The sequence below is a fragment of the Macadamia integrifolia genome, chromosome 8 (genome assembly GCF_013358625.1).
Source record: "Macadamia integrifolia cultivar HAES 741 chromosome 8, SCU_Mint_v3, whole genome shotgun sequence".
In the NCBI taxonomy this organism is placed as follows: domain Eukaryota; kingdom Viridiplantae; phylum Streptophyta; class Magnoliopsida; order Proteales; family Proteaceae; genus Macadamia; species Macadamia integrifolia.
In genome coordinates this window covers 8096161-8123076 of record NC_056564.1, presented here as the reverse complement: position 1 = coordinate 8123076, position 26916 = coordinate 8096161, and the positions used below count along the sequence as shown (strand labels likewise).

At 36.5% G+C, this 26916-nt stretch overlaps 1 protein-coding gene, 1 long non-coding RNA gene and 1 other non-coding gene across 3 annotated transcripts; all 3 read left to right on the top strand.

Moving 5' to 3' along the window:
• Positions 1-1336: 1336 nt before the first annotated feature.
• Positions 1337-23183, top strand: LOC122086807 (callose synthase 5). The gene is made up of 45 exons (XM_042655760.1): positions 1337-1532; positions 1704-1764; positions 1929-2020; positions 2407-2623; positions 3095-3195; positions 4903-5024; positions 5121-5217; positions 5387-5497; positions 5610-5738; positions 5846-5938; positions 6342-6433; positions 6560-6686; positions 6804-6941; positions 7031-7107; positions 7215-7293; positions 7388-7513; positions 7612-7726; positions 8835-9169; positions 10318-10370; positions 10471-10531; positions 10670-10751; positions 10833-10882; positions 10964-11050; positions 12135-12257; positions 12361-12455; positions 12565-12649; positions 12730-12899; positions 13351-13474; positions 13598-13692; positions 13778-13889; positions 13972-14123; positions 17077-17186; positions 17311-17436; positions 17517-17585; positions 17690-17879; positions 18000-18111; positions 18183-18302; positions 18399-18514; positions 18619-18702; positions 19077-19189; positions 19318-19547; positions 20234-21031; positions 21490-21540; positions 21676-21861; positions 22752-23183. The coding sequence occupies exons 4-45, from the start codon at positions 2443-2445 to the stop codon at positions 22980-22982; spliced, it is 5748 nt and encodes a 1915-aa protein (XP_042511694.1). The 5' UTR covers positions 1337-1532; positions 1704-1764; positions 1929-2020; positions 2407-2442; the 3' UTR covers positions 22983-23183.
• Positions 17514-17591, top strand: LOC122087768. Its single transcript, XR_006142842.1, has one exon. It is a non-coding gene; the product is annotated as a small nucleolar RNA J33 (small nucleolar RNA).
• A 1559-nt stretch (positions 23184-24742) lies between the features above and the next one.
• On the top strand, positions 24743-25384 carry LOC122086012. Its single transcript, XR_006142310.1, has 3 exons — positions 24743-24831; positions 24905-25112; positions 25242-25384. It is a non-coding gene; the product is annotated as an uncharacterized LOC122086012 (long non-coding RNA).
• Positions 25385-26916: the final 1532 nt, after the last annotated feature.

Genomic DNA, 26916 nt, shown 5'->3' with positions numbered 1-26916 from the left:
ATTTCTAATAAGAGAAAGTTTTTAAATTATTAGATAAGAGAATGAAAATATATAAATAGCTCTCTTTTAATGTTCTTTTTGGATGGAGATTTATTTCCATCGCACTAAGCAGTTTTAATTATATGGAACTATTTGGTATTAATTTTGTACACAATTTTAGAAAACATAAATTGAAGTTGAATAAAAATCGTGAAATAGTTATCGAGATGTTATTATTATTATTTTTTATATTAATTGTTTATTGTTATTAATATGTGTAGACACAATGGCTGCGAAAGACAGCACAACCCCGTGCTGACTTGCCCTTTATTATTATTTGGAGAGGAACAAAAAATAAAATTATAAATATTTGACATCAAAGGTGTCCATAAGAAAATTTCTTCAAATAAACGATAAAACTTTCAGAACCTAAACACAAAAAGGGAAGCAAGTCAACACAATTCCTAACTGCCATATTTAATAGAGGAAATAAGGAAACTACAACTTTCCAACCGTGATATATATATATATATATATATAAAGGTTAATTACTGCAATAAAAATATATTTATTTCTCATTTAGAAAGTTCAACAAAAGTTTATTAAGCTAATAATAGTCTTAGATACGATTATGTTTGTAGTTCGTGCTTCCTCTATGTATTTTATGATCTCATAAAATTTTTAAAAGAAGGGAGAGTTTTTTCTTTGGGAGCACATCTCGTACACTAGTATTAGGATCAATGAAAGCAACCATGAAAGTATCAGCATGTGAAGAATTTTTATTTTTCATAGAAAACGGGCCACTCATTTTGCAAGGACCTCTTTTTCGAGTGCAGGAACCACGCTCTTAAAGAGGCTCTTTTTTGCCCCAATTAATATCAAAGGAAACCCAACTCGTCCCAAAGAAAGAAAGAATCACATATGTCATGGAAGAGAAAGAGAATACTATCAGAATATATGTAGCAAAAAAATATATTCACAAATCAAAACCAAATATTCACATCTCAACTTCCAACATATTTGGACATACTGTGGATGGATAACGAATCATGTTTACATACTAGAATGTTCTATGCTCTTGATCTATGAATTTAGAATTTATTTTCTCTCTCTTTATTTAATAGATTCCAAATCTACGGATCAAAATATATAAGAATTTCTACGTGAACCTGATCCGCTCTGAGTGTGGATGGCATTGCTAGCCTGCTAGCTGCTCTGCACCACTCAAGAAACCCTTAGGACATTGTATAGGTTCCGGACTAAACCTTGTTTCAAGGAAATGTAAGGGACGTGCGATCATCACGGCAAAAACCATATTAGTGGTAGACAGGCCCACGACTTGTCATAACAGAAATCTGGTTGGCCCTGCGACAAATTCTAATTCTTTCCTGCTCTCTCTGAGCTGCCGCATAACCGCCCCTCCCCTCTTTATTCCAATTTTCCTTCTCGCGCTTTCTTTCTCTCTCTATCTCCGTTCACTACTATCGTCTCTCCTTTCTCCCTCGCCTCCCGGCCTGCCCAGAGCAGCCACGCCTCTCGTTTCCTTTCCAAAGGTGAAATATCGCATTCATCATTTCTTGATTTCTTCTTCTCTCTTTCTCTGATCTCTATCGTTAAATCTAACGTGTTCGTCTCTTCTTTGCTTCGTAGCTCTTTCTTCTATTTGCGTAAGTGTTTGCTTGTATCTCTTTTTCTTGATTTTTTCCCGGAAACTGCAGGCGAAGGCGAAGGCGAAGGCGCTGGAACGGTAGGGGCCTCGAGATCAAACTTATATTACATAAAGATGTGAGTTCGCCTTCAAAATGGTTCTTCTGTTAACTGGTCTTGACGATGTAGTAGTTCATTTTGAGCTCCTCTGATCTCTCCCTGTCTTCGATCAACTTCTGATCGGTGTCAAACAGTCTTCTAGTTAGCAACTGACGGTGATTTTTTTTCTTTTGTGAATTCAGAGGTTTTTCTCAGGTCTCTGACGATCGTTTTAGTAGTCGACTTCAGAGATCTCCTAAGTCCTAACTGGTTGAACAGAATTGATTGTTTATTGGTAAGTTATATTGAATATTTATTCTGTTTATATCTCGTTTTTTTTTTCTACAGACTTTTGAACTATTTTGGATTTGATCGTATTTCAAGATTTGCGAATTTCTTCTACACTGTTTCTTGCATCTCGTTTTTTCTGCAGACTTTTGAACTGTTTTGGCTTTGATAATTTGTTCAAGATTTACGAATTTCTTCTACACACCGTTTCTTGCATCTGGTTTTCCTGCAGACTTTTGAACTGATTTGGCTATGATCGATATTTCAAGATTTGAGAATCTCTGTCTTGTGAATGATCGGTTTGAATTTCAAGATTTAGTTCTCCTGGTCTGGTATTCCTCTTTCTTATTTACTCACACCAGAAGTTGATTGTTAATCATTTCTTCTATCCAGGCTGTGAAAAATATAGGTTAAACTCGAGTAGCTGCAATGTCTGTCGAGTCAGGCCCTCAGACGCTGACGAGGCGATCGTCGCGCAGCGCCGCGACGACAACCTTTACAATGGAAGTCTTTGATAATGAGGTGGTGCCATCGTCACTCGGATCCATTGCTCCGATCCTCCGTGTTGCCGCAGAGATCGAATCTGAACGACCAAGAGTTGCATATCTCTGTGAGTTCAATACTTAAATATTGAAGACCTTAAATTAGTAACAGTACGGAGCTCGGATTTCTTGCAACTGCAATGGGCATTTGTCTCGGTTGTATTGTGCTATCTGCACAACCGGCCTGGACATGCAACAAGCGTTGCAGAGGTATTTTAGGCATTACGCCAGCTAGCAGGGGTAGTTTGGTAATAATATACATTGCAAAAATCCGAACTCCAAGCTCACGTTACTGTCGTTCAGTAACGTCAATTCAGTTACAAAGAAACCTTCCTAGAGAGAGAGAGAGAGAGAGGTTTCTCCTTAAGAAACGTAGGTCGCCGTGGCTCGCTGTGCTCTTTCTGTTTGCAGACTGAATTCCAGCAGTTTCATCATCATTTCTGTCAAAGATTTGCAAATCTGCTTATTATGGTGCCTTTTGAGAATCTGAAGATTGTAACCTCTCTTTTAACCTCTCTTTTCCCCCTTTTTCGTTCAAGGTCGATTCTATGCATTTGAGAAAGCTCATAGATTGGATCCAAGCTCAAGCGGTCGAGGTGTACGACAGTTCAAGACAGCTCTACTGCAACGGCTGGAGCGGGTGAGATTTGATTTCTCCTTTCGCTCTTATCTTTCTGGGTTTAATGAAGATTCTCAGCACAAATTTATTGGCTTCCTTTCGAGTCACACTGTTTTTTTATTTTTTGGCTAAACTTTCTTTAGACTCACACATGATGTTATTTTGATTCCAATTCTGAAAACCATTTCCATTTTGGGAACGAATGAAACAATGTCGTATGTATGTCTAGGTGCAGAATCTCCGATATGGGAAGTCCTCTTTCCTTTTTCTTTTTCAAGCCAACCACCACTTGGAGGTGAATCCGGATTCGCTCCCGCAGGGGATGGTTGGGGAAAAATTTCACACCCTCCATGGGGTATGGGATCCACCTCTATGACGCTGGATTGGTGGATCCCATATCTCATTAATGGTGTGAGATCTTTCCCCCACCCATGGTGCAAGACAGTCTGGCACACATCTGATGCTTAGAAACGCCTCCTTGCGTTTCATGTTAAGGCATTTTTGACCATGTGCACCAGACGCTGTGTTGCGCCACATGGGAGCTCAATGCCACCACAAGAGGCACTTGCACAGCTTTCGCCAGATCTTCTCGTTCAAACATTTCCAATTGTCATTTTGGCCCATGGCAGCGTCAGGGATAGAACTTGGGCCAAGCTCGCTAGTGGCCCATCAAGTCAGCCCAAGTTAGGCTTGAAAAATATTCAGGCTGGGGCCAAACTACATTTTTGGTTTACATTTTTTCACATGTCCTCTCAATTACCTGTGGACCCTATGCTCTCTATATTCCATTAAACCCCCTCCAACGATTCGGTTTCCCACCTCCTCAATGGTAGGAAATTTCACTCCGGAGTAGTAACAATTCATCTCCCATTAAGGTTTGATGTTTTTAGATTATTTTTTAAAGGAGAGGGTCCCACAATGCCTGGGGAGGAATCTACATTTCACACCAATGGTACTTCTAATAAAAAAATATCATCCAGACTCACATATTAGAGAAAAATTAATTCAAAATTTCATTAGAGTGAAACTGCCCTCAGACGTTGTGGAGAAGTTTTCCCATTTTCTAGGTCAGTTTTTATTCTTCTATTGTTTGTGTATCATTGACAGTATATTAGGAAAATCTCAGATCTACGTACCAAGTCAGTTTTACAAGCCAAGGCATCCATAACATGCCATGTCTTTTTATTTTAAATCTCAGATCCAGCGACTCACTGATTGTTGTCACATCTAACACACTCTTAGACAAGCTTGCATTTAAGGATGATTTTTGTGATAAAAGATATAGTTTATGGTCATTGATTTGCAACCAACAAAGGAATATGTTTTCCTTGATTCATGGAGAAGAGAAAATCTCATATCCATAACTAATGATGTGATGTGGGGAATGAGCTAGTAGCTTAGTGGACGTTGTATGGCTTAAGACGCAGGAGGTCATTCGTTCGAACCTCCGTCCTTCCCACCTTATCCCCCCACTTCCCTATGTTCCTAAGGTGGGATTTATAATTAGTTTTAGTTCCTAATGACAATAGTGTAATTTTCACCAAAAAAAAAAAAAAAAAGCTTTCAATTGGATAAAAAGGCGCCTTTGGAAAATAATCACATTATCACATTGATCTGGAATCCTGTGGTCATACAACACCTGGGCTGGGAATGCTGAAAGGCGCCTTGGAAAATAATCTCTTCTTAGTTTGAATGCAAAGTTTTCGTGTGTGACTGTGACTGTGACAGGACAATGCATCTAGTCTAGCATCCAGAATTAAAAAGAGCGATGCGCGGGAAATCGAGAGTTTCTATCAGCAGTACTATGAAAAATATGTTAGAGCACTGGACAAAGGGGAGCAGGCAGACAGGTAAATTTGTACACATTTGCCTGGTTGTGTGAAGATATGTATCCTTTTTGGTTTGAAGTGGAAACTTAAATATCTTACATGTTAATTCCATGATAGAGCCCAACTTGGGAAAGCCTACCAGACAGCTGGAGTACTCTTTGAAGTTCTTTGTGCAGTTAACAAGACTGAAAAAGTTGAAGAAGTTGCTCCCGAGGTTAGTCACCTTTGTGATTGAAGCATGCCTGTGTTGTATGTGTTTGCAAGTATTTACTGTTTTTGTTTGTACTTTGTTTCGGGAATGGTTATTGTGGTCTTTTTATTGTTATTCTGATGTTAAATGTTTGTAATGCTCGGGCACGTCTTGATTGTTTTATTTTGAGCAGATTATTGCAGCTGCTAGAGATGTCCAAGAAAAGAAGGAAATCTATGCCCCTTATAACATTCTTCCATTGGATGCAGCTGGCTCTTCACAGTCTATCATGCAGCTTGAGGAGGTATTTGATATTATAAATGACCTTTGCCGTTATCATTTACTTCAAACGTGGTTTCAGGTATAATTTGGTGTATCAAAGATGCAAAAGTTTATTGGCTTTCTTTTTTCACCAGGTTAAGGCTGCGGTGGCTGCTCTTTGGAACACTCGTGGCTTGAACTGGCCTACTGCATTTGAGCAGCATAGGCAAAAGGCAGGAGACTTAGACCTTCTTGATTGGCTGAGGGCTATGTTTGGTTTTCAGGTACATGAGATCTATCTGATAAATGTGATCCTTGATTAATTTTAAGAAGGCCTATAAAGCCTTCTAGATGGAGAAATCTGATACATTTTGATATTTTGACATTTCAGAGAGACAATGTCAGGAACCAGAGGGAGCATTTGATTTTACTGCTTGCTAATGTTCACATAAGGCTTTTGCCTAAGCCTGAGCCTCTTAATAAGGCATGCACTTTTCTTATTTCAGTTTAGGTCATCCTTGTCTGAAATTTGTTCTTTGATGTTATATAATGTTATTTAATATCATTTGCTTACCTTGATTAATAGTAAAGCATTTACAAATTTTCGAAATCCATGAAATTTTGTTGTTGTTTGAGGGGGGAAAGGGGAAGGGGGAAGAAAAAGCAATTGATAAAATTACAATTTATCATTTTATTAATAATCAATTCTTACACAGTTTACACACTAAGCTACTTGATAAATTCTCTCCCTTGATATGCAGTTATTTTTATTTTCTGTTTCAAGATACACTCACACAAAATAATTTGTTGTTTGAGTCTATATCTTTTTGAACAAAAATCTGTATCATCAACACTTGGCATTAGCTAATTCTGTTCCTCTAGTCCAGCTTGATGAACGAGCTGTTGATGCAGTAATGGGTAAGCTTTTCAAGAACTACAAAACCTGGTGTAAATTTTTGGGACGAAAACACAGTTTACGGTAAGCAATAATATTTTATGAACTTAGCTTTCTTATTATTTTTTCTTTGTTGGGGGAGGGGGGATGTAAATCTTTCAAATGCTTTTGTTTGTATGGTTTGCATTTAATATCTAGGGATATTTACAGGCTTCCTCAAGGGCAACAAGAAGTGCAACAGAGAAAGATACTGTACATGGGCCTGTATCTTCTTATTTGGGGTGAAGCAGCAAATATTCGCTTTATGCCTGAGTGTTTATGCTATATTTTTCATAATGTAAGTATCACATACTTAGTGGACCTACTTGTTGGTTTGTATCAATTCATTTGTTTATTCTTTCCAGTGCATACCCCATCTTACATGATTAATGATGACTTATGAATATATAATTAGATGGCATATGAACTCCATGGTCTGTTAGCTGGAAATGTCAGTATTGTGACCGGGGAGAATATCAAACCTTCGTATGGTGGGGATGATGAGGCTTTCCTAAGAAAGGTTATTACACCATTATATGGTGTAATTGATAAGGTATAACAATACCGTATCATACCATTCCATTTTCCCACAAAGTTCCACCGCAGCTTTTATAGACATAATGTTCTAATGATGATTTGCAGGAATCTAAGAAAAGCAGAGGTGGGAAAGCACCTCACTCAGCTTGGTGTAACTATGATGATCTAAATGAATATTTCTGGTCTGTAAGGAATTTGACATTTCATGCTCAAAAGTGAAAATGTGTTTTATTTCTTTTTTGTGCTCTTCATCTCAGCTAACAGTTGAATTCCATTATGCATCATACAGGTCAGCTGATTGTTTCTCTCTGGGGTGGCCTATGTGTGTTGATGGTGATTTCTTCAAATCAACACGTGACACAATGCAGGTACTTCATCACATTGTTCATAAATGTCACCACTGTGCACATGTTTATACTTTCTAGGATATTGACACACTGCTTAATATAACCACAATGCCAGGGAAGACAAGCACCTCAAAGAAAATCTGGAAGTACGGGCAAATCATATTTTGTTGAGACCAGGTCCTTTTGGCATATCTTTCGAAGTTTTGATCGCCTGTGGACATTTTATATTTTGGCTGTACAGGTATTGGTTGCAATACAGATACTAAATCAGTGTAACCTTTGGTTTCAATTGTGGTGTTTATCAGGAAACAATTTTGCGTCTGAATTGGTCTTTTGCAGGCTATGGTAATTATTGGATGGTCAGATGTTTCACTATCGGGAATCCTTTCAAAGAAAATCTTGTATCATGTCTCTAGCATTTTTATCACGGCAGCCTTCCTACGCTTCCTCCAAAGTATGCATTGGATCAAGTTCTTAATCAAGTTTTGCATTGGACATTTGAATATTAGTCATTACAGCTCTTTATTTTTTGGGATTATGTACCAAGTGGCATTTGGTCATATCCTGGCAATTCTTTCTTTAACAAATGTTTTCTTATCAGTTGAAGAGCTTAAGAATCCATGAATTATTTTCGTTTTAACTGATTTTTTTGTCTCTGGATAGATCTTTAGTCTTTCTACCATTATTTTTGGTGAAACTAGGTTCTTGAGGGGAACTTTGATGTACCGGGGATTGTTGTGTAAGTTTTAGGATATACAGTGGTGCAGAGAAATTTTCTCAGAAGTATTCAGGGAGTGGTATTTTGTCATTGTCCAGTTGTAAATGCTTTAGATTTGTGGATTTGATGTGGACTTTAAACTTGGTTCCAGTAGCAAGAAATAGAACCACAATTCAATGACCATCCTTGAAGCTCTCTTAGAGATGAAATTTTTCAAAGATACTGCTGAGATTGTAGGTGTTTTTACGGGACTACGAGATTGAATGTTTTGATAAAGATATGTTGCCTGTATTTGAAGAATGAGTATTTGCATTTTTTTCTTGCTTTTTCATTTCTAGAAGGTGATTCATCCATTGTAGTTCCTTGGATTTATATGATGTCAGGTGTGTGGAATTTATAATATCTGAGACCAGTTTTTCAGTTTATGCTGGAGACTTGAAATTTGTTTCATCCTAATCAATCTTCTAAATTACCTGCCACTGGTTAGCCCGGTTTGGAATATCCCCCCCCCCCCCCTTTTTTTGTATTATTCAATCTTTGATTGCTCTATTGGATAGATGATTGCTGTATGGTATAAGATTGGATTTTAGTTACAACTGTGAGTAGTGGTAATTTCTAATCAGTATCTTCCCTGCCACCTGCCATATATCTTTTTGGTATTTAGAGAACAATCTACTACCAATATGATAGCCTTTATGCAGTAGTTGTTACCAATTTATATATTTAGTAATACAAAGATTTACAGTATTGAGTTGTGCATTTATTGCCAGTTGTTTTTTCATCCTCATTTTTTTTATAATAAGTTTGTGGTTTTTATTCTTCCTTCTCCCTTTCTTTATGCTAGGCATTTTGGACCTTGTCTTGAATTTCCCCGGCTACCATAGGTGGAAGTTTACGGATGTGTTGAGAAACATTCTGAAGATATTCATTAGTCTTGCATGGCTCATTATTCTTCCTCTATGTTATTTGAAAAGCTTGACCTGGACCCCTAGTCAAGTGAAGAATGTGATGTCTCAACTTCAAAAAATGAAGGATATACCAACTTTATACATCTTGGCAGTTATCATATACTTGATTCCAAACTTACTTGCAGCAGCTTTGTTTATTTTTCCAATGTTTCGACGGTGGATTGAAAATTCTGATTGGCATCTCATAAGGCTTCTTTTGTGGTGGTCCCAGGTACATCGATGCCCATCATCTATTTCCTATCATTTTCTTGCACATTCTACATATGTTTATTTTCTATGCAAACCCCCTACACCCCCCCCCCCCCCCACCAAAAAGAAAATAAATAAATAAAAAAGAAGGAAAAATCCTGGATAGATCTAAAATTGTTTCATCTTCAAGTATCTTTTGCATAACTTGATAGCAGAAAACTGAAAAAGATAAATTCATGCAATACCGGAAAGTATATGAGTTTCTAATTAATATAAGTTTTTCATCTTCAATTAATTAATATATTTTCTGAAGTTGCACACTTGGTTAAATCACGATTAATCCTCTGTATGTACCTAGAAGTTGAATTCGGATAAACTCTTAGTTTGTATAATCGGTAACATTTTATTGACACCAGAACTATGTGACTTGACAAGGATAATTTTTCTGATGCAGACAATGCTAACAGTGTTTTGGAATAGGAGGAGTGAATGTTTTCTGTCTGTATTTCTTTCAATGATCTATTTATTGCATATTTGGAGCTTCAATTAAATTAAAATACCTTATAAGTTTTTTTTTTTTCTTAACAATTTATTTGATTTTTATTTTTGCTAACTTGTTTAATAACGTATATCCAGTTTTAAATTATTGATCCAGTTTGTATATGCAAAGCTGATATTCACCTTAAACAGTATCTGAATTCTATAATCACCTATAGCTGTGGCACTTTTTTGAATCATGTGCCATAATTTAGACAAATATCAATGCCCGAAATATGCACATAAGGAATCTGAATAGTTTGGTAATAAAAAGGCCTTGTATTACATGAGGTGAATTGAAGTACACTTTAAATATAAGAACATGAGGAGCTTACATTTCTATAACTGAGACAGTTAATATAACGGTTAATATTTTTGTGTATTTAACAACTGTGTCTATTCCTTGGACCAAAATCACAATTCATGCTTTCTCACTGATGTAAGTTTAACATATTACCGAAGCATCAATGGCTTGAGTCTCTTGTTCTATACTTTACCCTTGCATAACTATCAGAATTTTCATCTAGAAGTTAGAATCACCTTATGATCCTGAATACCGCTTTCTTCATGCTATTATCCTTGGGTTGTGGGTATATTTTTCAACATCTGCTAACTGAAATAATTTATTTGCAGCCAAGAATTTATGTTGGGAGGGGTATGCATGAAAGTCAGTTTGCCCTTTTCAAGTGAGTTTGACAGCAATTATTATCACACTTTGGTTAATGATCGGACTTCTTTTGGTTGGTGCAAATTTTCTCACCATTTAAAATCTCTTTTCCTTTCTAGGTATACTCTGTTCTGGGTTCTTCTTCTGTGTTCCAAATTTGCATTCAGCTATTTTGTCCAGGTGTGGATCATTATATAGTAATCCTTCAACCACTTAGAAACTCAAATATTGAGGAATAGTGGTTTCTGTTTTATTGGTTTATGTCCTTTTGTATTAGTTGATTCTTATTTCTATCATTTATTGTCATTCTACGATCAGATAAAACCCTTAGTGCAGCCAACTAAAGATATAATGAATGTCCGTCGCGTTCGTTATGATTGGCATGAATTTTTCCCCGAAGGTATTCATTTAGCTGTTGTATGGTTATCCTGCATTTCTACTTTCTATTGCTGTTCCTGAATGTTTTAACTTCTAAATGCAGCTCAACACAACTATGGTGCTGTTGTCTCACTGTGGGCACCGGTAATCTTGGTAGGTCTTTTTATTCTGTTTCTCTTAATTAAATATCTATTAAGTTTGGTGAGTCTTTCCTTGATTAGAAGCTTTTTGCAGGTTTATTTTATGGACACCCAGATTTGGTATGCTATTTTCTCAACCTTGTATGGTGGGTTGTATGGAGCTTTTGATCGTCTTGGAGAGGTATAATTTGGTGAATTCAGTCTTTGCTAAATCTTTATGTAGTTTGTCTTCAGCACCCATGTTATACATTATCTTGCTTATTTGAAAATGACAAAGTCTAAGGGCATATATTCTGTTTTCTCTTTCTTTGTGGACACAACCACATAATGGCAAAGCTATTTCCTGTTTGACTACTCCTACCGGTTCTGTCATACACATTTTATGTTTAAATATCTACCCCTTCTATCTCACAAGGGCAGTCTCATTTCCATATTTGATTTCCCAAATTCTTTGTCTATAGGAAAAATTAAGTGATATATTTTTATGTCGTTTACTATTTTGCTCCTTGCATTGATTGCCACATCATTTATCACCCAACTTGAAGATAACTTAGGTGAATAATAGATCATAATTATATAATATCATGGGGTTTTGCCCCTTGCATTGACTTCCACATTCATCTATCACCCAACTTGAAGAGAGCTTAGGTGAATAACGGATCAAAATTATATAAATATCGGGGGCTTATTATGCTTTGACAAATCCTCTAACTTTGGGATTTTTCAAAGGGGGTGGTCATTGTTGGATGGGGAGAATATTTCATACTCTTATATTTCCCAGAAAGCATCAAATGATCCATCTGGTGTTTGACCCAACCAGATTTCATGAAACAAGTGTACTCAGTATAACCTTGTAGAGATCCATTGCTTCCTGCTGCTTGGCCTTGTGAAACCTAAAACTTGAAGCTCATTTTATGAGATCAATTCACAATGTGTTTAAAGTCCTAGCAGTTGGCTTCTTTTTGGAAGTTGATATTCAAGTTAGGTTGCGAAATCCATCAACTCAGTGTTCCCAATTGTTAATCAACTATATGAACTATCATTTCTTTCTTCTCCTTTTGAAGTAACTAAACGATTTTCATTTGCATCATTTGTAACAACTTAGAAGTGCTCAAGGGAGAATAAGGGATCAAATTAAATGGGTGGAAATCATTTGTGGCATCTACTTTGTGTGTTGGCATTGGCATCATACCTAATTAATGACTGCATATAGTTTCATTCTTTTAACTTATTAAAAATTGATAAATTTTTCATTCAATTTATAGATAAGGACATTGGGCATGCTAAGATCGCGATTCCAATCTTTACCTGGTGCTTTTAACTCATGCCTGGTACCTTCTGATAAGAGCAAGAGAAGGGGATTTTTTTTCATTAAGCGTTTTTCTGAGGTTTGTATTTCATATTGCCAAACTATTGACACTTAAAACACACAATACTAAGAGGAAGCATTTCTCTTGAGAGTGTAATATTTGGATATTGCTGCCTGTATAGGCTTCAGTAAGCAGGAGAACCGAAGCTGCAAAGTTTGGTCAGTTGTGGAATGAAGTGATATGTAGTTTCCGTGAAGAAGACCTCATAAGTGATAGGAAAGGCCTCTCAAATGATTTACATTTATGTTCTGGTGCTTTTGTTTTACTTCTTAGGGTTTTTATGCGGTTGGATTAAAGTTTTTCCTCTTTTTCTTTCTGTATCCAGTGAGATGGATCTGTTGCTTGTTCCTTATTCATCAGATCCAAGCCTGAAGCTAATACAGTGGCCACCATTCTTGCTTGCTAGCAAGGTTAGAATTATCACCTTTCTACTTCTGCATGGATTATTTGGTACCAAGACTCGTGATTGATCATTTATCTATCTATGCAGATTCCGATAGCGTTGGATATGGCTGCTCAGTTTCGATCAAAAGATTCTAAAGATTCAGACCTTTGGAAGCGTATTTGTGCTGATGATTATATGAAATGTGCTGTGATTGAATGCTATGAATCTTTCAAACTTGTTTTGAATGCCCTGGTTGTTGGGGAAAATGAGAAAAGGTCTTTTTCTTCTTTGTCCAAAAATTGGCTTTTTTGTCTATGGCTGTTGACATTATTTCCAGTACCATTATTTCTCCCATTTTCTTCACAGATCTTTCAGGAATCTTAGGTTTAATTATGCAACATTTTATCTTTTAAATTTAAATTGACAACATTTGCAGAGCACATGTTTGGAATATTTGGTCACTTCTAGGACTTGGCAACATTTTGAAACATTTGCTGGTTGGAGGAACTTAAAGTTTGAACCATACATAACTACGTTCACATGCAATATTTTGATTCATTACTGGAAATACAAATTTTCTCCTTGTTAATCTGGGATATAGAACAAGTGTGGGAAGAAAAACCTTAATATTTGATATATTTATAACCTGTTGAGGCAGATATTAATGCTGCTTTTATGCTTAAATTTATTTTTGCACATATCTGATCATGCTTATCATTGTAACAGGATAATCAGCATCATCTTAAAAGAAATTGAAAGTAACATTGCCAAGAATACATTTCTTGCAAACTTCAGAACGAGTCCTTTACCTGCTTTTTGCAAGAAATTTGTGGAACTTGTTGGGGTCTTGGTTAGTTGTCTATGAGCAACACTCCTATTTATACTTATCTTCTACAGGTTGCATGTGCTATCATGTTGCATGTGCTATCATGTTGATGTTACAAATATAATTAGCACTTTTCTCTTGTTGCAGAAAGATGGTGAACCAAGCAAGAGAGATACTGTAGTACTATTACTGCAGGACATGTTAGAAGTGGTTACACGTGACATGATGGTGAATGAGATTCGGTTGGTGAACTAAAGCATTTATGTTACCATTGGAGTCCAGTCCTCAAAATTGCTATGCTAAAATTTATATGATATTGCTTCTCAGTGAACTAGTAGAACTTGGCCATGGTAACAAAGATAGACAACTTTTTGCTGGTACTGACCGGAAACCTGCTATAGCGTTCCCTCCAGTGGTTACAGCACAGTGGCAAGAACAGGTATATCATATCTAAACTAGTTACATTATTGAACCAAATTGGTATCATATCTAATAGTATATAACATTACTTACACTTCTAGATAAGGCGCCTGTATCTTCTTTTGACTGTGAAAGAATCAGCCATTGATGTGCCAACTAACCTTGAAGCACGTAGAAGGATTGCTTTCTTTACAAATTCCTTATTCATGGACATGCCACGTGCTCCCCGAGTCCGCAAGATGCTCTCATTCAGGTTTTGCTCCAGTTGTTCTTATACTACCATTACATTTTCCTGTTCAGTATTGTTGATTCTATGGGAAAATAATGTTTGCTCTGGTCTCTATACATAAGATACAGAGAACTATGGCCCTAAATGGTGTTGATTTGTGCCTTTATTTCGATAATATTATGAGTAACATTTGGCCCTAATATATGCTTATTAGTGTTTTCAAGTACGCCAGAAGGTGCTTTCTAGAAGTGACTTGATACTCTTAGGAACAATTTGAGTGTCTTTGTTTGGTTTCTGGTAATAATAAATGCTTCCGCTAATGATGCCTGTCACTTTTAGAATCTGGCTCCTCCTTTTCACCTTACTCTATTATGAAATGTCTACTACTTTAGTGACTCAAACAACACATTTTGTACGTCCAAAAATAATATTGGCAACTTTCTCAAATTTTGGAATCTATGCTTATGAGGTGCCGCAGTTTGCCTCTATAAATTGGGCTGGCTGCCGATTTTGTTGGCATAGTAGATCCATTTGGAATGATTCACTAGCCAAAGTGACAGCAAGCCTTGATCATAGGAACTCCATAATCTGATCTTTCTCCCCCCTTCTTAAATATACTTTCCTATCACCAGAGATATTGACAATCTAGTATTCTTAAGTGTGATACAGGAATTTACTCTTTAAATGGAATAGTGTTTGCAGCCAACTATTAAAATCTTTGGTCAGGTATTATCTGTTTAGAAAAATGATTAAAGGGCATAGATATTGTCTCACTTCCATTCATGGTTTGTGGATCTGTGATATTTAATTTTTCTTATGTTAATTTTATATTGTTTTGAAATGTCCGCAATTTTCTTGACCTTGTTTGAAATTACGCACGAATATCAATGATTCTTTGAAAGTGGGCAATTAAATTTCGGCATGAAAACAATGCAAGATATGGTTTTTATTGTTTTAAAGAATTATATGTGGCAACCATGAAAACAATGCAAGATATGGTTTTTATTCTTTTAAATAATTATAATATAATTGTATTATAGATCAGAATATTGCCATTTGTGTCTTAAATTGCACTATAAACAACAGTATGCAGTTTGATTTCTGACTGACTGTTCTGCCAAAATTAAGAGTTAAATGTTGGGGAAAAATAAAAAATCTCTGAATGCTAAAGAAAATAAAGATGAATCCAAGCCCTTGCATGCCTGGCCTCTAAAAGAAATTTGTACTAGAATATCATATCCCAATCTTGACAAAAGTTTTTGTGGGCTCTCTCCTCCAACCACAAAATGAACCTGAAAGTAAGGCTTGAAGCTTTGACCCTCAAAGAAAGCTCTAAGATTTGTGTTAAATATCACATTTTCTCTATAATCATTCAACTACCAATCAGTGTCGTATTTCCAGGAAACTTTAATCAAAGTTTAACTACACCTACCACACTCTCCATAGGGCCCTCTTATCTCTTCCTTCTCCAAGATCAGGTTATGTAAGAACGAACCAAGAAGAAGGTATCATCAAATCAAAATGTAATAGTATTTTTTCCCCTCTTTATCGTCAGAAGAGGAAAATGCCAGAAGTCTGCTTAATTGCTTCATCATCGAAGACATTGGTTTGGAAACATCTACTAACATTGGCATCAGTATGATTAGAGTTCTTAGATGTGATCTTCGTATCATCTGACAGACTGATACAGTAAGCCAAGGTCCAAAGTTTCTTATCCTCTTCTTCTTCTTTGATGGGTATTTTATTTGTTGTTGTCGTTGTTTTTATTGTCATCTTCTTCATCCACAATTTCTTATCCTCGTCATTGTTATTATTATTAGAGTTTAATTTTCCTTGTCTGGCAGACAACAAATGGCTTTCTTAATGGGCAGGTATATCTGCCACATGTCAATTTGGCTGGTACTCAACTCTGTTGGACGCTTTGTCTACGTCATCTCTTACACATAGAGAACTTCCCTGTTAGTGTGTAGCAATGTTATTCTTGACATGTTGGAAACTAGTGATAGATATTCTTACTACTTTCATTGAAAACTACGCAACACCCTTGGTCTTTTTGTGCACTCCAGCATGGTTGTTGTATTCTTGAACTATGAGCTATGGTAGACAAGTGTCCCTTGGAATTCCCATTGAGCATAGTGAGCTAATGGTAAATCATTAAGCTGAGTCAGTGGATTTCCCTAATTTCATTTACCACTCATAATGTGTGGCTACTGATCCCTTGCCTGACATCTGATTACAGATCTTTGATTCTTGAATCTAGAATGATGACTCTGATGCCACATTGATTTGTTTATTTCATACTGAATGCGAATGCTTTTCAAATGCTTCTTGATTTATGTCTTTTGTCAGTTGTCTTCTCAATGATATTGTCCTTGCACAATGAAGAACTGGGGTTTATAATGGTTACGTAGTCACTTAGTTTGGCACCAGAGAAGTATAGAAAGTCATGTAATTTTTGCTGCCCTACCACTTATTTTGGCTGCCAAATCATTATTCCAGAGTTACACCGCTGGTGCCACGAGACAGTATAGCCTATCAGATTGCTCAGGCCTCTTAGCTTAATAACTTAATTCATACACTTGTCTGCAATGCATGGCCTTCAGAATATTTAAGAAAACAAGATGCATGTGCCAATAATAAAACACATGCTTGCCCAGTAAAACTTTAACTCTTATTCATGTGTCTTTTTACTTTGTTTTATTTGATGGGTATAAAAATAAGATGATGAAAATTTTCCTCTCTTCTCCCTCCCCCCCCCCCCCCCTTTTTTCAAACAGGTGAGTAAGTCTTGCTTGTTGTTTTTCAATGTTTTAGATGGAATGAAAGAATCACCATATGATTATTTGTTGCTCAAGTAATAAGAATTATACATGTCCCTGTATTAGTAGCAAAGAAATACTTAAAACTGTTATAATCATTGCGCTATTGTATAATTGTGAGGCATCACTTCTTACTTTATAGTTCTGAATATTTGCAGTGTTATGACACCATATTATAGTGAGGAGACTGTCTATTCCAAAAGTGACCTAGAGCTAGAGAATGAAGATGGTGTATCAATCATATTCTATCTGCAAAAAATCTTTCCAGGTTTTAAATACTATGCAGATTTATCTGTATCAATACTGATTATGTAATGCGATTCCTTTTTGTTTCAATTTCCGTTTATGGTTATTGCCATTGATTTGATGGAAAAGTGTATCGATCATGTTAGATGAATGGAACAACTTCATGGAGAGGCTCAACTGTAAAAACCCAAGTCAGGTTTGGGAAAATGAAGAAAACATTTTGCAACTTCGTCACTGGGTCTCCTTAAGAGGCCAAACACTCTGCCGAACAGGTAGATGATGCATTATGGCTATCTCAGTTTCATCTAAAGAATATTTGCTTCTATTCTTATGAACTATATTGGTGTTACAGTTAGAGGGATGATGTACTACCGTAGGGCATTAAAGCTTCAGGCTTTTCTTGACATGGCCTCTGAAAATGGTACTGCCTCAAAGCTTCTACTGCAGTGTTTTTAGTCAAGCATTGAATCTCTTTCTGTCAAGCCTTCTGCACGTCTTGTGACTCTTGGAATTCAATCTTCACAGAAATTTTAGAAGGATACAAGGCAGTCACAATCCCATCAGAGGAAGAAAAGAAGAGTCAAAGATCCTTGTACGCTCAACTAGAAGCTGTTGCTGACATGAAATTTACATATGTAGCTACCTGTCAGAACTATGGCAATCAGAAGCAAAGTGGGGATCGCCGTGCAACAGACATTTTGAACTTGATGGTTAAGTATGTTTGCCTTTCCATAAGTCAAGAAATTCTCTCCTTAGTTCTATTTGATTTTTAGCTTTTCCTCGAGACTTTGTTCACTTAATTCATTAAAATTGATTAATTTTGAATCACATGTAGTCATCCAGCTCTTCGTGTTGCATACATTGATGAGGTTGAAGAAAGTGAAGGTGGAAAGGTACAGAAGGTCTATTATTCTGTATTGGTCAAAGCTGTTGACAATCGGGACCAGGTACTTATCCTACTGTCTTGACAAAATTCCTTGACTTTCTCACTAGATATTAATATTCTTTTCCATGTTAGGAAATATATCGTATAAAATTGCCGGGTTCAGCAAAGATAGGGGAAGGAAAGCCTGAAAATCAGAACCATGCAATAATTTTCTCTCGAGGGGAAGCTCTTCAGACGATTGACATGAACCAGGTAATCCATATGTTTCGCGGAGTTCGCTCAACTTACAAATGACCAATGGAGTTTATTGAAACTTCTCTGGTTCATATATTGAATTTTTTTTTGTAGGACAATTACTTGGAAGAAGCTTTTAAAATGCGGAATCTTTTGGAAGAGTTCAATGAGGATCATGGAGTGCGTCCACCTACAATTCTAGGTGTTCGAGAGCATATCTTTACTGGAAGGTTAGATGGTCATTTTTTTGTTTTGGAGCTATGAGTTGCTTTGATAAAATAAAGTTTTGCACGTTGATTTATGCATAAAGTATCTGACTGCATCTATGTTGTAGTGTCTCTTCCTTGGCCTGGTTTATGTCAAACCAAGAGACGAGCTTTGTCACTATTGGTCAAAGAGTTCTTGCAAGGCCATTAAAGTAAGTTGCCTCTCTTTTTATGTTCACAATTGCTAACCATATGATGAAAATTAGGCTGTTTCATTACTCTGTAAGTTTCCACGAGAAAAAAAGAATAGTTTTCATGTATTTTCCTTCTAAAACTAATAAATCTTAACAAGTGAATAGATTGCTTACATAACAGCTTTCAATTAAGTTATTTAATTAAGTTCTAGTAGTTTACCTTTCTTATCAAGAAGTTCATGGAGAGCTTGTGAATAGGAATTATTATACACTATGACTGCCAGAATGGAATGAGAAAAGTTATTTCTCAAAGCTTTAGTATTTCAAAATTAACTGCTAATTCATAAATGGGAATTTTATTTTGTTCCTCATAATTTTATGGGTTGTTTCAGGGTCCGATTCCATTATGGTCATCCAGATGTTTTTGACAGAATTTTTCATATTACCCGTGGTGGAATCAGCAAGGCCTCACGGGGAATCAATTTGAGTGAGGACATCTTTGCTGGTAATGTTCTCTTTCATCTACAACTTACCTTCCTAGCATGTATGTGATTTACTTATCTTCTCTGTATATATACATGCATATATAAATATATATATACATGCATATATAAATATATATTTTCTCTGTAGGTTTCAACTCAACCCTACGACGTGGGAATGTCACCCATCATGAGTACATCCAGGTTGGGAAGGGAAGAGATGTTGGACTCAACCAAATATCACTTTTTGAAGCAAAAGTGGCCTGTGGTAATGGGGAGCAGATACTGAGTAGGGATATCTATCGGTTGGGTCATCGATTTGATATGTTCCGTATGCTGTCATGTTATTTTACAACTGTTGGTTTCTATGTCAGCTCAATGGTAATAACCTCTTTTAACATTGCCATATGCTTTCAAAAGAACATGCTGGGTCACTAATATTTGAGAACTAACGAGGCAGAAATAAGCATCAAATACACTACAAGCTGGGAATGTAGTGAATCAAAAGAAGTTTATTGTCAATATTTAATTCTTGTCAAGAAATTTTGTCAGGCACAATGTATTACAAAGTGCAAGTTTAGGATCATTATTCTTTAATTATGGACGTCCTCTTCGACTAGAAAGAGCTAGAAATCAAGAGATTGAAATGTAAAATATTTTTAACCATCTAATATTTACTCCTTTCACATTTGAAGCACACTACCAATAGGTTTTTGAGAAATGACCAATCTAAAAGGATGATAAAGGCTGATTCTTTTTTATTTTTTTTATTTTGGGGGAGCGGGGGTGGGGGGGAGTGCAGTGTTACACAAGACAGACTTGTGATTAAGACATTTGAATTATAGCATGAAATACAGTTCCTTTCACATCAAAGTTCTTGGAATGTCTTTGTAAGTACATAAAAGCTGGAATAAATGAAACATGAGAAAACATGAAAGATTCTCTATGTAGGGGTGGATTCTATATCTTTTTTCTTTATGAACCTGCGCGCTCAACATTTTGGTTTGGGTAAAATCACTCATTGCATTTTGTTCTACTAACAAATTCCTTTTGTTGATAATGTGCAGATGATTGTCATAATAGTATATGTTTACTTATATGGGAAACTTTATTTGTCACTTAGTGGCTTGGAGCAATCAATAGTTAAGGTTGCACGTGCTAAGGGAAATGATCCTCTGAAAGCAGCCATGGCATCAACATCCCTTGTTCAGATAGGATTGTTGATGGCCTTGCCCATGGTCATGGAGATTGGACTTGAAAGAGGTTTCAGAACTGCATTGGGCGACATTATAATCATGCAGCTTCAACTAGCTGCTGTTTTCTTCACATTCTCTCTAGGGACAAAGCTTCATTATTTTGGTCGTACAATCTTACATGGTGGAGCAAAATACAGAGCCACTGGAAGAGGTTTTGTGGTTAGACATGAAAAGTTTGGAGAAAATTACAGGATGTACTCAAAAAGCCATTTTGTAAAAGGCTTGGAAGTGATGATATTGTTGATAGTCTATCATATCTATGGGTCTGCAGCTACTGACTCTAAAACTTACATTCTGCTCACGTGGTCAATGTGGTTCCTAGTGATTTCTTGGTTGTTTGCACCTTTCCTTTTCAACCCATCAGGTTTTGAGTGGCAAAAGATAGTGGAGGATTGGGAGGATTGGACGAAGTGGATAAGTAGCCGAGGGGGTATTGGTGTGCCAGCAGCCAAGAGTTGGGAGTCCTGGTGGGAGGAGGAACAAGAGCACTTGCAGTTCACAGGGTTCTTAGGACTGTTTTGGGAAATTATTCTTTCCTTGCGCTTCTTCATCTACCAGTATGGAATTGTGTATCATCTACATGTTGCCCATGGAAATAAAAGCATAATTGTGAGTAATCCAGCCATTTTATGACCTATCTTTCTATTTCTTTCTTAATTCCTTTCTTCTTGCTCTTCTCTCAAATACTTCATCAGGGAGAGCACGAAGAAGGGAAGTATGCATTTGTTTCTCCTATCCTACCATCTACAGTACTCTTATGGCCATGCCAGTCATGATCCTGGTGACCTTATCAATCACCAGTTTTTCCCTTCTTTTAACTGATAATTGTTTGGTGGTCTTGAAGAGCTTCCATTATTTTGAATGTCATTTGAAGGGCTTATGGTGAAATAATAACCATATTAACAAAGAGGCATGCTTTGGCTATTATGGGAAAAAAAATTTCCTTTGGTGGCCAGCAGAGTAGAAGTCTAGAATGTTCCGTAATGGCGACGATATCCTTACTTTGAGAGCTAATCTATAACTAGTAGAGTAATTATGGTGCAATCTAACTACTATGATGATTTCAGGTTTATGGACTTTCTTGGTTGGTCATTGTGGCTGTTATGGTCATCTTCAAGGTCAGTTCTTATGGTCTTTTTTTTTTCTATTAAAATAGTTCTCATAGTCTACATTTGCTAATAAAAATAATTTGGGACAAAGTAGATTCTTAATTATGTTTACTTCTTCAATTTGGATGCCTTTTTCAACCGCAGATCGTATCCATGGGTAGGAAGCAGTTCAGTGCGGACTTCCAACTTATATTCAGACTTCTCAAGCTATTTCTGTTCATTGGGTCTGTTGTAACTATTACCATCCTGTTTACACTCCTTAGTCTCACAGTCGGAGACATCTTTGCTAGCCTATTGGCCTTCATGCCTACAGGATGGGCACTTCTGCAGGTACATTTCTTCAACCATTGGTGGAATATCTTGTGTTGATGTGAGGAATATCCAGTCTGTCCAACTTTGTTAATCTCAGCTCTTTGGTCTAGTAACTGTTACATTTTTCCTGCATATAGCTCTCTGGGTTGCTCAGAAATTTTCAGATAAACTAAGCAGAAAGAGCTGACTTGTCTTGCCAGATGAGAGGGCAGAGGGCTCTTTGTCTATGACTTGCCTCATGGACAGAGGATGACATGGATGAAAGTAGAAACAGGTGGACCCATTGTATGTTTCCTTCCATCTGTAAAAGGGCCATTACCCAGTGCTGGTCCCACGCATGCGAGGTCCAGGGAGGGGTGGATTTGGAGTTGGTCCTGCCCTTACTCGAACACGAGCATTTTCCCTGGCTATCTGAACCTTCTACCATTGCTCGAAGCAATGGACCCTATGCGTCCTCTCATGTCTTGAATTAAAATCATTACAAGACCTGATGAATCTCACCAGCAAGCATGACCTCTGAACTCTATATCCACCAAATAGGTTCGACAGGACTCATCCATTGTTCCACTTACTGGGTGATATTGATACTGGGGAGCCCCCTCTCGTTCTCAGGGATGGTGATCAATGCCATAGATTGCTTTTTCATTCATTTGTGATATCCAAAAGTGTGCCATGTGTTGCACTTAATGGAGTATAAGCATACCCATGGAGTGCAAGCCTCGCTCATGGACCTATGCTAAATGTCTGATTCGTATAATAATCTGTATGGGCAGGAGATAAATTTCTTTCAGAATCTTAAAGTGATTTATGTTCCCAAAATAAATTTTCGATGAATATCTTTGATAATTACTAGATGATATGTGGTGTTCTTATTTTCAAAGGCCCGTAAATTGCATCTTTGTGAACAGATATCACAAGCATGCAGACCGGTAATGAAGAGAGTGGGATTATGGGGATCCGTCAAAGCTCTTGCAAGGGGCTACGAGTACATTATGGGACTTGTGATCTTTGTCCCAGTGGCCATCCTCGCTTGGTTCCCCTTCGTTTCTGACTTCCAGACTAGGCTGCTCTTCAACCAAGCTTTCAGTCGAGGACTTCAGATTCAACGTATTCTGGCTGGGGGGAAGAAGCAGAACTAGAACGACAGAATAGAGAGAGATTTGAGGTATGAAGGGAAGGAAGAAGTAAAAAAGAATCAAGGAGTTAGCCATTGTAAGAGACTGTGTAAGTGGGGAAATAGAAGAAGAAAAGAAAAATAAAGTACATGAACAAGTTCTCCGTGTAATTGTGTATACGTGTTTGCATATAATATTCATCTTGCTTTTGACACTATTATTTCACTCTTTCCTGTTAGCCTATGAAACATTTTTCTTCTTTGGTTTCTGAATCTCTTTGTTAATATCAAGTGGAGGGAAGTAGAAAAAAAAATTCTTCACCTAGGTCATCAGAAGACTTCCAGATGAGGTCTGGAAATCAAGACCCTCCCCAAAACCAGATCTTTCTTATGGAGGGCCCGAATTTGAGGCCTTGTAGTGGGGGAAAGGAACTCCCTTCACGACCTGGTGCTCTGCAGTCTGCCCCTTCCTTCGCTCAGGGTTTGAGGTCTATACGCTTTTCTTTCCTTTCCCTAAGATGTAACCTTTGTAATCTATCAAACTTAGCCATGTTAGATTCTTGAAGGGTCATAATTCATAACCATAAGAGGGTGATTAGCTAACACCTAACGGCCACATATTTAAGAAAAGATTTTGAGATTTAAGAATTAAGAGTTTTACATCTGAACATCTGTCCTCCAGACACACTGTTTAGTGCTTACTGATCTTGTAATCAAGATCAGAAATGAGGCGATTTCCTTCAAGACTGGATTTTTCCAAACGGACCTCCAGCCCTTTAAAAAAAAAAAAATGTTTTCTTGTGGGAGAGTGGGGGCTGAATGTTCTTATTTTCAAATTTTATTTTTCTAAATAATGGTTTCTGGTCGGACATGTGCCCTTGACTTGGCAATGGCCTTGGCATTATATGGGATCTATATGTATTTTTTTTTTTTGTAGAAGCATTTATATGGGTATTTTATAATGTTTATATTAGTATTTTATATGTCGAGCCAACAATTGAAAGTGAAATATTATATTTAATGAGAAGAAAAAAAAAAAAAAAGAAGATTTACATATTTAATGAGAAAAAAAAGAGGAAAGACCAGAGAGGCATGTCAGAGAGAAATACAACCCTCTTAAATCTGTGACCTTCTTTAGAATGATAAATCTTTTGTCCATGCTTATGACCTTGGACCGAAGTAGTATTCATCACATATTTTCACTGATGTAGGTCTTCGGCTGCCATTTTAGTTTACTTTCTAAATCTTTAATTTAAATTAATAGAATTTCGAAATCTATGACGCTCCTTTTCTTCTTTTTTGAAAATGGCCTAAGTAATGACTAATGACTGCTGGCCTCTTATGTATCATTTTTTTTTCCCGTAAACATTTTTATGTATCATTTGAAAAGGACGCTTTTAGCATATATGTTCAAAGGAAGAGAAAAATACACGTCATTTTGAGTACTTGCCATTGGAATTTGGAGTTGTCGACTCCCATAAATACCTATTACCTCGTATCTTATAAAATCATAAAACTCCTATGTATGCATGTGTTTTTATTGGCTTCTATAATGACTCAGACTCAGTGGCTACATGTACAGGTAACAATCTCTTCCCCTTAAAAAAAAATAAATAAATAAAATAAAAAATACGTTGATCTGGGCCAATGGCTATTGAAATTAGAACCTTCTGGCTTTGTCCTTTACCTCCTCACCAGTTTTCCCTGATTCTGAGGGATGTGGTGGGTGGACCTCCTAGAATGTCAAGCCAGGGCCTAGAGAGAGGAGAGAGAGGAGAGAGAGAGAGAGAGAGAGAGAGAGAGAGGAAAACGTATCTGACGGCAGAGGGCCACCGTCCAGCCACGGGACTCATCAGTCGTTGTTCCTTTTGCAGGTACTACTTTACTTAGTAATCCAAATTTCAACTTTCAAAGGTTCAATCATCAACTAGTTCCCCTTGTTGACAGTTGTTTAGACTTGCGAGATGGGTGAAAGCGATAGACGAAGACTTTGCCATAAGGAGTGCAAGTTTAAAGTTTATCTTCTTAAATTTGCTCTTCCCACTGACATACCTTTATTCTCTCGTTATCGTCTTCTCTCTCTGTTATTGAATCGTTCTCCTCGCGGTTTGCTCCGTTTGAAGTTGAGCTTCCAGATCTAATTGATGCTACTATGGTAAGTTGCTAACTAGATTTAATTCTTTACTCCATTTTTAGTTTTAATCCTGCCTTCGTCTGCTCAGACTGATTTGTTTTTGTCCTTGGATTTTGGTGTTACTAAAGAGTTATAGTTGTAACTTTTTAGGTCTGGCGTTCAAGAATATAGTTATCACTGGGTTTTTAAAGGCCTAATCAGATTGCGATGAACCTGTCCTGCCTCGGTGCATTAAAATTGAAATTGAAATCTCGTAAAGGGAAAAATGTAGACTCTTCAACGCAGACAGAAGGTAAGATCGAGGCCGAAATAACATTTTTTTTTTCCTTTTTTTGTTTAATTATATTGTGTTAGGGAATGTTAGGTCGAGATAAATGGCATACTCTCCTTGACTGTATCTCTAGAAATTAGAAAAACACCCTGGACATGTGTTAAACAGAGCCCTTTCACTCTTTATCTGATTAATTATGCAATACAACGTCAATCAGGATTTTCCTTGATGGCTATGATTCACTCTCTTTAGATTAGGGATTTTCCTTGGTGACTATGATTCTCGCGTCTCTATAGATTGAACTTCAGAGTCTTCCACTCAATCAATAGAGTTCTCATACTGGAGATTTAGTTGTCACCTTTCTATGTAGTTCATACAATAATCTATAAGTAACATCTCCAGATGTTGAACGGTAATTTGCAAGGCGAGTTTTTGTTTGGAGCAAAGTACCTTGAGATTCTTCCAAATGTTCATTATCATTTAAAGTAAATGATTTTATAATTATTAATTCATTTATTTAAGATATTATTCATGAATAAGTAAATACCCCCTATTTGAATCTAATAAAAATAGTTGAAAATTTAATTCAAAATGGTAAAGTCAACTACCCAAGTTCAAGAACAAAAACTGAATTTTTGGTTATAGGGGTGATTTTTTTACTTTCAATTCCTTTTTTTTTTTTTTTCAAATCTAAAAAATTCATAAATCTTTTTGTGATAGTGCATTACTAAAAACCAAAAGTGCGGTAAAATAATCTTTTGTTTCGATATTTCCAAAAAAATATTTCCATCCAGAGTGATTTTAAACAGCATTCACATATATCAAATAAAGTTTGACTAGAACATATCCCTTCATTAGAAATCAAATTTAAGAAATTTTGGAATTGTTGGAAAGTTGGTTTTGTGTTGTACCTAATACAAAAAGTCTCATGTAAAAATAAAATCATTTGATCAGTCAAACTTGTTAGAGAACAAGAACATTTCTCTAAATCAAGAGGAACTTAACCACTTATAGATGAGATCATGTTTTCCAAGAACAGTATAAACCAAATGTGAGACTAGATATACTAGGACAATGATCATTTCCAAGAACAATTTAAACCAAATGTATGTTTTGATTGTTTTGGACTTTTAATAGCTTGCTTATTCAATTTTTTTGTCTTCTAGTTCTATGCTGATTTTTTATGAGTGATTGGGTGCAATGTTGATTTTTTATGACTTGCATGATTTTTGATGATATAAGGTATATATTGTAGCATACTAAATAATGTTAGAAAAGAGGATAAATAAAAAAATAACACTTGGTCGCCTTGCCGCTTAAGCGCTAAGGCACCCTTCCACCGCCTTGGGTCGCCTTGTCACCTTAACAACTATGTTATCTACTAAATAATTAAATTTTAATAGATACTAATATTTACTTATACTAAACCGTTCTAAGGCATGGTTTTGTTATAGAATTGTTAGTGGGCTCCCAGCACAAGCCGTGTTTTTGGATTCTGACATCAATGGTTGTTTCTACCGTATGGTAATGCCTGTTGCGCTCAAACTTTGTGGA